At 37.2% G+C, this 12,545-nt stretch overlaps 1 protein-coding gene across 1 annotated transcript in view; it reads left to right on the plus strand.

The window, feature by feature from the left end:
• The window catches only part of FBXL13 (F-box and leucine rich repeat protein 13), a 248,616-nt gene that overhangs the window by 34,541 nt on the left and 201,530 nt on the right, over nt 1-12,545 (plus strand). The window contains exons 4-7 of the mRNA XM_059170911.1: nt 1,130-1,197; nt 2,284-2,435; nt 4,892-5,001; nt 7,987-8,154. Of these exons, the coding sequence (XP_059026894.1) occupies nt 1,130-1,197; nt 2,284-2,435; nt 4,892-5,001; nt 7,987-8,154 (498 nt within the window). The remainder of the gene's footprint in view (nt 1-1,129; nt 1,198-2,283; nt 2,436-4,891; nt 5,002-7,986; nt 8,155-12,545) is intronic.

Consider the following 12,545-nt stretch of genomic DNA (forward strand, 5'->3'; position numbering starts at 1 on the left):
GCAAGAAAATCGTATTGTAGATGAAATTTGTCTTTACTTCTGCCATTTCCTTCCTTTCCTGGTTTTAGCTCTACCTTGCTGTGATATCCCCAATATTTCTACTTTGTTTGTCTGGATTCCTTTCGCTTATGAAAATCAGAATTTAGTACAATTCTGTCATTTTAGTAAAATGACTTCAATGATTTATGATCTCCCTCACCACGAGAGTAATCTGCATATAAATTGCCATCAAACTGACGATTTCCAAATGTCATTGAACATCAGGCAGAATATCAGGGGGTTGTTGGGCCTTTGTTATATGCTTAAAATAGCTCCATGATTAACGTGTGTGTGTGTTTTATCTGTGAACTCAACAAAGCATTGACAGCAGTGTGCAAAGGAGAAAAACATCTGTCTTTGAAAATCAGAATTCAGAGTTCTGGGAAGTTGGTATAGATTTGAACAAAACAGATGTGGCCACATGTTTGACAAAGAAGGTGGTGATAACCTGAGAAAAAATAACACCATTAGCACTTCACAGTACCATGTACATATAACAAATGTGTTAGTATGATATTATCTTACTCATTAAAGAAGGTACAGAAGGTACAGATGATTTCAGGAATCCTCAGTTAGCTGTTTGCACATGTTAACATATGTTATGGTGAATAGTTGCAAGTGATCAATTCATTTGCATCTCTTTCAGCGTATTCCAAAATTTTAATTTATGTGGCTTTCCTATTACTGTTTGGTGAGGCAAGCTTTTTTTTTTTTTTTAAAGAAAATTTCATTTTATACTCTTGAGAATGTAAATTCTTTCAGTTTAATGGTGACCAGCAGATCCACAACTCTATATTCCTAACAATACACCTGACAATAATAGTACCATAGATCTACTTAAAATGTTTTAAAGTAAATACAATATAGTGAGAAAATTTTAAGTTGTGATTTTAATGTTTAAAAAATAGGTAATGGACATATACAATAAAGTTATAAAATATATAAATGGCACGTAGTTCTTCTAATCTGTTCCCATCTCCCTACTGCCCAATGCAAATATTGCTCTCATTTTCCTCTGTGTCTTCTGGAGTTGGCCTCTGCATTCCATTTATTTCTAATGTGTGCTATTTAATGTATTTATTTACTTTAGATGACTCCGGAATTGATGATAAAAGCATGTACTTTTTATACTGGACATTTAGTAAAGACCCACTTTTGGTAAGAATGTGATTTTCGCATCCTATTCCTTTGTGTTTTTATTCTTAATATTCTCTATTGGAAGAACAACTCATTTTTGGCCATTCTGATTTTATCTATTTAACCATGTTTCCACCATTTTGCATTCTGTATTTCTTTTATTTTTATTTAGCATTTACTTAGTTAAAATACGTTCTTTACTTCTTCAAGGTATTGCTTTTTTTCGAAGTGTAAGTCTACAATCCCTTCATCTGAAACCCTTGGAGATATGTTTCGAAATTTAGATTCTTTTTCTTAAAAAAATTTTACAGAGGTAATTTCTACACATTCTATGTATTATATAACATCTTCAGTGGTATCTGTGGCAGCATATTAGTATTTCTATTATATATGTTATATATGGATATAAAATGAAATGTCTATGAAATGAAATTTTAAAAAGACTACAAATAGCTATGTGTCAAGTCCAGAGAATTTTTGATGCAAAATTACTTTAGGTTTTTAATTTTTATTTGTTTACTTTTAAGATTTATTTATTTATTTTAGAGAGAGAGACAGAGTGCGAGGGGAGCAGGGAGAAGGAGAGAGAATCTACTGAGTGTAGAGCCTGTTGTGAGGCTTGATCCCAGGACCCAAAGGTCATGACTTGAGCTGAAATCTAGAGCTGAAATCTAGAGCTGGATGTTCAACCAGCCAAGCCACCCAGGCGCCCCGAAGTAAAATTACTTTAGGTCAGGTCTAGTTTTGCTAGAAATCTAGAGCTGGATGTTCAACCAGCTGAGCCACCCAGGCGCCCTGAAGTAAAATTACTTTAGGTCAGGTCTAGTTTTGCCTCTAAATAGGTTTTGAAAAAAAACAGGTTATGAAAAATACCTTCCGAATTTCAGACCTTTACTGGGTTTTAGAAATATAGCAAAGGGAAGTACAAGCTCAAAGGAAACACAAGAAGTAGCTAGAACAGTAACAATAATCGAACAATTTCTTTCTATTCTGTGGTATTTGAAGCAATACAGGAGGTATTGTTACTCCTTCTCCCTCTCCATTTATTAGGAAGGTATTGCCACTGATATTATCAAAATACTATTTTTCTGTATTTACTGCCTATAGCACATGGAGAGACATAGCAATACCTCTTATAAGTGAAGATGAACTGGCTGAAAAGATGGAAAAAGCTAGGGAATATGACAATTTCAGACTTCAAAAATACATCTTTCGTCTCTGGCACTCTTATACAGAAGGTCAAAAAAAACTACTTACAGGTAAATCCTTGCATAGTAATGGTTAGTTTTTGTATTGCTTATTCAAAGAATCAACACATTTAACAATTACACAGTTTGCGGGTGGCTGGGTGGCTCGGTGGGTTAAGCCTCTGCCTTAAGCTCAGGTCATGATCTCAGAATCCTGAGATCGAGTCCTGCACCGGGCTCTCTGCTCAGCGGGGAACCTGGTTCTCCCTCTCGCTCTGTCTGCCTCTCTGCCTACTTGTGGTCTCTCTCTCTCTCTCCGTCAAATAAATAAATAAATAAAAATCTTAACAAAAAAATTAAGCAGTTTTTACTGAGAATTTTTTATTATGTCTAGAGAACTGTCATGAAATGTGACAAAAAGCCACTAATTAAATGTCTTACATTTAAATGACATTTGTCTCAAAGGGTTTTCTTGTAACAGAAAACAGGCATGTTTGAAATAAAAATTCTGTATGGATTTGTGTGATATATGTACAAATATAAATAGGATCTACGATCATCATTTTTACTCAGAGAAAGCTGGTATATGATAGGTACCCAAACTGACTATTTCTTGCAGAGAATTTTCCATTCCTTAGAGATATTTCACTGAATGGATACATGAGGAAACAAAGAAAATGCATTTTCCTTTCCTTAAATCCTTGATAGTATAGAGAGGGCATGTACATGATCTTGGAGGCAGGGATAGGGAACCCCAGCCTTTTGCTCAGATTTTAGCCACTTACCAAATACTGGTTTATGGCTGTTGCAAATCAGAGAATCATTTCCTCTTGATCAGTTACTCTTGGTACCTCAGTCACAGTGAGCCCTCTGAAATTTTTTTTTTAATTCTTTTTTTAGAGAGGAAGAGAGAGAGAGAGCAAGAGCATGCACACGGGAGCGTGGGGCGGGGGAGGAGAAGTGGGAGAGGGAGAGAGAAAATCTCAAGCAGACTCCATACCCCGAGGTGGGGCTCCATCTCATGACCCTGAGATCACAACCAGAGTGGTAATCAAGAGTTGAATGCCCCCCAGGTGCCCTCTGAGGGTTTAAAAGTAAGATTGATGGGCCTCTAATTCAGAGAGGAAGCAACTGGCTTCAGTTAAGAAGCCAGTGCCCTCGGGGCACCTGGGTGTCTCAGTGGGTTAAAGCCTCTGCCTTCAGCTCAGGTCATGATCTCTGGTTCCTGGGATGGAGCCCCGCATCGCATCGGGCTCTCTGCTCAGCAGGAAGCCTGCTTCCCCCCTCTGCCTGCCTCTCTGCCTATTTGTGATCTCGGTCTGTCAAATAAGTAAACAAAATCTTAAAAAAAAAAAAAGAGTTTTTTAAAAAAAGAAGCCAATGCCCTCTTCATTGGTGTCCCCAGGGCCTGCCTTAGTCATCCTCCTTCCTGGCCTGACCCCTGTATTTGAGCTTTGGACCCTTGGTTAAAACATAAAATGGAACAATTTATTTAATCATAGGGCATTTAACTAAATCAGAATACTACCTTATGTGGCGCCTGGGTGGCTCAGTGGGTTAAAGCCTCTGCCTTCAGCTCAGGTCATGATCCCAGGATCCTTGGATCGAGCCCTGCATCGGGCTCTCTGCTCAGCAGGGAGCCTGCTTCCCTTCTTCTCTCTCTCTGCCTGCCTCTCTGCCTACTTGTGATCTCTGTCTACCAAACAAATAAGTAAAATCTTAAAAAAAAAAAAGAATACTACCTTATAATTGTATTTCTGTGATTAAGTTTAGGAGTTCTGGTTTTATAAAGAACAGTTTGATTAAAAAAAGAAAAGTTATGGGGCACCTGGGTGGCTCAGTGGGTTAAAGCCTCTGCCTTCGGCTCAGGTCAGGATCCCAGGGTCCTGGGATCGAGCCCTACATCGGGCTCTCTTCCCAGCAGGGAGCTTGCTTCCTTTCCTCTCTCTCTGCCTGCCTCTTGGCCTACTTGTGATCTCTGTCTGTCAAATAAATAAATAAAATATTAAAAAAGAAAAAGAAAAAGTTATGTATCCTATATATATCCTGATGTGTTATTACATCTATTACATCTTTATTTTTATTTTTTTAAGATTTTATTTATTTATTTGACAGAGAGATACAGCGAGAGAGGGAACACAAGGAGGAGGAGTTGAGAGAGAGAGAAGCATGAACGAGAGAGGGAGAAGCAGGCTTCCCGCTGAGCAGGGAGCCTGATGTGGGACTCGATCCCAGGACCCGGGGATCATGAACTGAGCTAAAGGAAAACGCTTAACCTGTTGTGCCACCCAGGCATCCCTGGGTGCAATTTCTCAATTTCCAAGGGCAAATGTGATGTTTACAGGTTAATAAAGTTTCAGGAGTAAAGATGTACTGCTGCCAAAAGTAATTAATTTTAGATATAATTAAAATCAAACTAAACCCGCCAGATACAATATTAGTTTATATTATAAACATGATAGAATATTAAACATTGTTTTTAGGAAACATCCTTATATATATACAATAATCTAATGACTTTTCTTTAGTTACACTAGTGCGGATACGAAGGATGTGCCGCCGTTACAAGCTATTAGCTATCCTAACCAAGTGGAGGGATAAAGCACAACATAAGTATAAGAAGAACGAAGAGGAGCTGGTATGGTATCTTGGAAACTTAATTTTTTTAGAAACTGAATTTGGTTGTTATATTGATGTTGCTTCAGATAATAATGCTATGCCTGGGAAGTATGAAAATATTAAATATTAGGCACTTAAAAAATATTTTACTTATTTATTTGAGAGAGACCGTGCATGTGTGTGCATGAACCGGGTGGAGAGACAAGAGTGAGAGAGAGAAGGAGAAGCAGACTCCCTGCTCTGTGGGGAGCTGGAGGCACGGCTCGATGGTGGGGCTCCATCCCAGGACCCTGAGGCCATGAACTGAGCTGAAGACAGGTGCTTAACGGACTGAGCCACCCAGGTGCCCCAATATTATATAATTTTGATGGGGTCTTTATTCTTTTAATTGAATAATTTAAATTTTCCTTCAGCTACAAAAAATATTTTCTAATAAATTCTGTTATTTCATTTCAACTCTGAACACTGAGAAAAAATCATTTCAACATTTTATTTAAAATTATTGGTAAAAATGAAGAATTTTGTTTAAGTAAGTGTTTAGATAGATATAGATGTCTAAAATAGAAGAGAGGGGTGCCTGGGTCGCTCAGGGGGTTAAAGCCTCTGTCTTTGGCTCAGGTCATGGTCCTAGGGTCCTGGGATCGAGCCCCGCATTCAGCTCTCTGCTCAGCAGGGAACCTGCTTCTTCCTCTCTCTCTTTGCCTGCCTCTCTGCCTACTTGTGATCTCTGTCTGTTAAATAAAAATAAATAAAATCTTAAAAAAAAAAAGAATTTAAAATGGAAGAGAAACCATTTGATATGATAAAAACTGAATAAATTTTTTTCTGTCCTAGATAAGATTAGATTGTTATTCTTTTTCAACCTTCAATATAATAAATTATAATTTTAATATAAATTATTTAAAAAATTACTAAATTGCTAAACTCATGGGGGTGCCTGGGTGGCTCAGTGGGTTAAAACCTCTGCCTTCAGCTCAGGTCATGGTCCCAGGGTCCTGGGATGGAGCTCTGCTCAGCAGGGAGCCCACTTCTCTCTCTCTCTCTGCCTGCTTCTTGGCCTACTTGTGATATCTGTCTGTCAAATAAATAAATAAAAATCTTTAAATTGCTAAACTAAAGGATCGTTCTTAACTGGGACATTTTAATTAAAGCAATTAAAATAGAGGACCCAAGCAAATTCCTCCAAACTTAAAAATATTTCTGGTTTGCTTAAGCTGTTAATACCTTATTACTTAATGTTGTTTTAGAACACTCACAGTAACTATTAGGATCAGACATAGAAAAGTGGATTTTTTTTTTAGTTATATTACTTCATAGGTAATGTTTTATCAATAGTCTTGAAAGACAAAGTCGGGATAAATAAAAAAGAGAAAAATAAGAAATTAAACTCCCTCTTTAGTCGTTGCCTAGTGGAGGGCAGGATCAATGCCCTCCCACCGCTAACGGGTTCAGATGCTGACAGCGATGATACAACACACGTACCAAGAGGGTATACAAAGATTTATGCTGGAAACAGTGCTAAAGTCTACAGAGGACACTGAGATGCATAAAGCACAGTTCTTGCTCTCTGCAAATCTGTCCCTACTGATATCATGGTGTTCTTCTAGGATGTCCTCTAGCATTTGTGAAGTACACATTCAATGTTACTAGTTCATGTTCAGTGTTGCCAGTTCAACAGTTACACTTTAGGTAACCACTGTTTTAGTCTGCTTCTTCAGTGCTTGCTTGTCTGTCCTTCCTGCCTCCCTTTCCCTTTCTTCCTCTCTTCCTCTCTTTCTTTCTTTCTTTCTTTCTTTCTTTCTTTCTTTCTTTCTTTCTTTCTTTCTCTTTCTCCCTTATTCCCTTCTTTCTCTTTCTTTCCTTCCTTCCCTCCTTCTTTCTTTCTGTTTAGATTTATTTGAGAGAGAAAGAGAGAGCACACTGGGGGAGGCAGGATGGGCAGAGGGAGAGAGAGACAAGGAATCTCAAGTAGACCCCCCACTGAGCAGGGAGCCTGATGTGGGGCTTGATCTCAAGACCCTGAAATCAAGACCCGAGCCAAAATCAAGAGTCAGATGCTTCCTGACTGAGCCACCCAGGCGCCCCTGTTCAGTGATTTTCGACACTGTGCACTAAGCTAGCATTTTAATCCTGGCTCCCCCCAAGACTCACTGATTGTCTAATGGTGAAATATGCAACCGTACATGACTAGTCTGCCCCTTTCACACCCCGCTTGAACTGAACATCTTGGAGGCAGTATTGTTTTCTTAATCATCCCCATACCCTGAGCATAATGTGTTGCATGCAATAGTTGATACATATTAATATAAATAATAACACATAATGTAGATGTATACTGTACAGTTAGTTGGGTGTTTAGAGAAAACATTTACTTCTAGCTATGTGATTTCTTGGCCTAACAATCTCTCACTTAAGTGGGTGAAGTGAGCATGGCTGGTGTGTGCTGCGCAGAGAACGCAGGGAACACTTCTATGCACTAATCTTCTCCAATGTGTGCCCTTCCTTAGGCTCGTGTGTGTGTGTAACATTTATTTATCCTTATGGTTTTTTCTCGATTATGCAGTTTTAAGGAACGTATTCAGCGTTAGAATGGGGACTTCTTGTAACAGTAAATCAGGCAAGACCCCAAATGCTTTCCTCTGCCTCTCCTTTTTTATCTCCGTGCTAACCACCTCCTTTCCATACCCCAAATATCCCGTCAGTCATTACTAGAACCTTGACTCTGTGGGTTTTGGCTTCTTCATCTAAAAGAGGAGGCTGGACCACATCATCGAAGTTGCTGCCTAGGCCACTGATGTCTAACAACACATGGGAATGATCTCTAATGCTCTGGTGGTCTGGAGCATATCACCCCACTATGGACAAAGGCAGTTTACAAAGCAGGGATGACAATAATACAGAATGTTTATTTGGTTCTATCATGGTGTCGAGTGCTGTGCTTTACACATATCTCATTTAACCTTCACAATGATGACATGGAATTTGCCGGTTATTTTCATGGCAGATATTAAAACATGAACTTCAGTTGCTGAAATGGAGAAGCAAGTTAAAATGCGACGTTGTTGCTAAGGAAGAATTCCCATTTCCTGAACACAGTGCATCTGAAGTCTCTCTTGGAAGCAAGGTTCCTGAATGTGACATTTCGCTGTTCCCCGAAAGAGTGATCTCATGGGTTCGTATGAATTCATGTATCATAACTTCATAATGTTTATGTAAAGAGTGGTTTTATAAACCTGTCATGAATGATGGGAATCCTATTTCAAAGAAACGTGTTTTTTTACAACTAGCTGAGGGTTCAACTCATATTTTTAGAGGTCATCCTTTTGGATGGCTGTAAGATGACTCTAGCAATCAAAAGTGGAGAAAGTAAAGCTACAGGAAATAAGAAGGGAAGGAAAACAGTCCTCCTTCAAGCATACATTGTCATTTAAGGTGGAACAGGTTTTAGCTATTGCAGCACACACTTTTTCATTTTTAATCCCTAATTTTTAAAATTTCACATGATGCCTTCACTCTGGGATATAGTGCACCTTTCAATTAGATGAAATATTTGTAGTATCTTTTCCCCCTAGATTGTGAATTCATAGAATCATGTAGTTACAGCTTACAATTCACTGAATTGATCTCTGAAAAATGAGCCATAATTCCAACTATAAGTTATATTCTCTCCTAATTTGATAGATAAATAATTTCTTTGTGAGACTGCCTGGGAAATGGTAGAAGAGTTATAAAATACCACCTTATTCTGATCAATGAAAGCTTCACATTATAAAATCCCGTGCGTTAAATACACCCCACTGAATGTGCAAAATTAAGCTCAAGTTCTATTTGGGGACACAGTTTCTATACGTCTATGTCTAGTCCAGCATTTTACGTATCACATAGAGTTAGGATAAGGATATTTTTGCCCATAATTTCCTCTTTATAAAGTGTCTATTTTATCTTGTTCATTTTGAAATTGGAATTCCCACAATTTGCTTGCTGGTTTGTAATAGCTCTTTGTATATTGGTAATATCAAACCCTTTGCCTGGAACATATCAGAGATTTCCCTCCTACACCTGACGCTTGCCTTCAGTTTTGTCTGTACAGTCTTTCCGTGAGAGAAGCTTCAGAGCTCTGTATAACCAAGCCTAGCACTCTTGTCCTAATTATTTCTCTTTTTGTGTCATATTAATATGTTATTCTTATTGTTTTTTCTAAGCCGCATCACACTCTTTCTTACACTGATATGGCCGTTCTTTTGTCTTTGAATTCTCACACTATTCATTGCTAAAGTTTCTTTGTTTCCTTTATCAGTGGCTGCGCTGGGGTTTTCAATTCATCACAGATTACACCTTCACGTAATTTTCTACTTTACATATAAGGTAATATCCTAACAAGAATATGCTTTCATTTTCCTTCTCCTGTGCTTCCCACTGTTATTGCCATGCATTATATCGGCAGGTGTTTATAAACCCTATAATGTATTATTTTTGCTTTAAATAGTCAATTATACTTTATTCAGCATATCCTTCTTTTGTTATTTATTTTTTATTGATGTGTAATTAACATACAGTGTTATATTAGTTTCAGGTGTACAATGTAATGATTCAACAGTTCCGTGCATTACTCGGCGCTTGTCACAATAAGTGTGCTCTTAATCTGCTTGATTCATTTCACCCATCCTTCCACCCACCTCTCCTCTGGCAACCACCAGAGGTATTTAAAAGTCTGATTTTTTGTTTGTCTTTTTTTTCTTTGTTTGTTCATTTGCTTTGTTTCTTACATTTCACATATGAGTGTACTTCTCTAACTCATTTCACTTAACATCATACCCCCTAAGTCTATCCATGTTTTGCAAATGACAAGATCTTGTTCTTTTTTATGGCTTGGTAATATTCCATTGTACATATACTACTTCTTTAACCATTCATCTAGGATGGACACTTGGGTTGTTTCCATATTTCAGCTATTGTAAATAACACAATAAACATAGGGGTACATATGTTCTTTGGAATTAGTGTTTTCGTTTTCTTTGGGTGAATACCCAGTAGTGGAATTACTGTATCATGTGGTAATTCTAGTTTTAATTTTTTAAGGAATTTCATACTGGTTTCCACAGTGGTTACACCAATTTGCATTCCTACCAATAGTGCATGAGGGATCCAAAACTTGTGCATTTGATTTTAGCCATTCTGGCAGGTGTGAGGTGATACCTCATTATGGTTTTGATTTGCATTTCCCTGATGATCCATGATGCTGAGCATCTTTTCATGTGTTTGTTGGTCCTCTGTATGTCTTCTTTGGAGAAATGTCTGTTCATATCTTTTGCCCATTCTTAAATCAGATGATTTGTCTTTTTGATGTTGAGTTGTATAAGTTCTTTGTATACTTTGGATATTAACCCTTATCAGATATATCATTTGCAAATATCTTCTCCCATTCAGTAGGTTGCCTTGTCATTTTATTGACGGTTTCCTTCACTGTGCAAAAGCTTTTTATTTTAGCATAGTCCCAATAGTTTAATTTTGTTTTATTTTGCTTGTCTGGGGAGACATATCTAGAAAAATGCTTCCATGGCCAATGTCAAAGAAATTACTGCCTATGTTTTCTTCAAGGAGTTTTATAGTTTCAGGTATCATATTTAGGTCTTTAATCCATTTTGTGTTTATTTTTGAGCATGGTGTAAGAAAGTGGTTCAGGTTCATTCTTTTGCATGTTGCTGTCCAGTTTTCCCAACATCATTTGTTGAAGAGATTGTCTTTTCCCTATTGTATATTCTTTCTTCCTTTGTCATAGATTAATTGACCATATAAGCATGGGTTTATTTCTGGACTCTATTCTGTTCCCTTGATCTGTGTGTCTATTTTTGTGTGGGTATCATAGTGTTTGTATGCTATAGCTATATAATACATCTTGAAATCCAGGATTGTGATACCTACAGTTTTGCTTTGGCTGCTTCGTGTCTTTTGCGGTTCCATTCAAATTTTAGGATTATTTGTTCCAGTTCTGTGATAAATGTTGTTCGTATTCTGATACTGATTTCATTAAATCTATAGATTGTTTTAGGTACTATGGACATTTTAACAATATCAGTTCTAGGGTGCCTGGGTGGCTCAGTGGGTTAAGCCTCTGCCTTCTGCTCAAGTCATGATCTTGGGGTCCTGGGATTGAGTCCCCCATCAGGCTCTCTGCTTAGCGGGGGGCCTGCTCCCTTCCCTCTCTCTCTCTCTGCCTGCCTCTCTGCCTACTTGTGATCTTTGTCTGTCAAATAAATAAATAAAATCTTTTAAAAAAACAAAACAATATCGGTTCTTCCAGTCCATGAGCATGGAATATCTTTCTATTTGATTGTGTCATCATCAATTTCTCACATCAGTGTTTTATAGTTTTTGGTATATAGGTCTTTCACCTCCTTGGTTTATTCTTAGGAATTTTATTCTTTTTGATGCAATTGTAAATGGGATTGTTTTTAATTTTTTTTCTTTCTGCTATTTCATTAGTGTATAGAAATGCAACAGAGTTCTGTATTAATTTTGTATCCCGTGACTTTACTGAAATCATTTACTCATTCTGGTAGTTTTTAAGTAAAGTCTTTTGTTTTTTCTATATACAGTCTCATGTCATGTAGAAGGAAGGAAATAATAAAGATTAGACCTGAAATAAATGAAATTGAGTCCAAAAAAAAAAAAAAAGCCACCCACAATAGAAAAGATCAATGAAACCAGGAGTTGTTTCTTTTTTTTCATTATTTGAATTCAATTAATTAATAGGAGCTGGTTCTTTGCAAGGATAAACAAACCTTCCACCAAACTGGTCAAGAAAAAAAGAGAGAGGACTCAAATAAACAGAAATCAGAAACGAAAGAGGAGATATAATGACCAATGCCACAGAAGTACAAAAGATTATAAGAGATAATCGTGAAAAATAAGATGTCAACAAATTGGACAACCTAGAAGAAGTGGATAAGTTCTTAGACACATATAACCTTCCAAAACTGATTCAAGAAAAAAAAATTTTTTTTTGAACAGACTGATTATGAGCAATGAAGTGGAATCAGTAATTTAAAACTCCCAGTAATTTAAAGTCCAGCACCAGATGGCTTCAGAGATGAATTCTACCTAACATTTAAAAAAGCGTTAATATCTCTTCTTCTCAAACTATTCCAGAAAATGGAAGGGAAGGAAAAACTTCCAAATTCATCCTATGACGCCAGATTACTCTGATACCAAAACCAGACAAAGACACAACAAAAGAAGAAAACTGTAGGCCAATATCTCTGATGAACATAGATGCAAAAATCCTCAACAAAATAGCAAGCTGAACCCAACAGTCCATTAAAAAACATTCTCCATGACTGAGTGGAATTTATTGCGGGGATACATAAGTGGTTCAACATCTGGAAGTCAATCAACATGATACATCACATCAACAAAAGGATAAAACCCTCATGATAATCCCAATAGATGTAGAAAGAGCACTGGACAAAGTACAGCATCCATTCATGATAAAAAAAAAAAAAAACAAAAAAAACCACAACACCAACAAAGTGGATTTAGAGGGAACATGCCTCAAGAGAATAA

The sequence above is a fragment of the Mustela lutreola genome, chromosome 4, assembly GCF_030435805.1.
Source record: "Mustela lutreola isolate mMusLut2 chromosome 4, mMusLut2.pri, whole genome shotgun sequence".
Lineage (NCBI taxonomy): Eukaryota > Metazoa > Chordata > Mammalia > Carnivora > Mustelidae > Mustela > Mustela lutreola.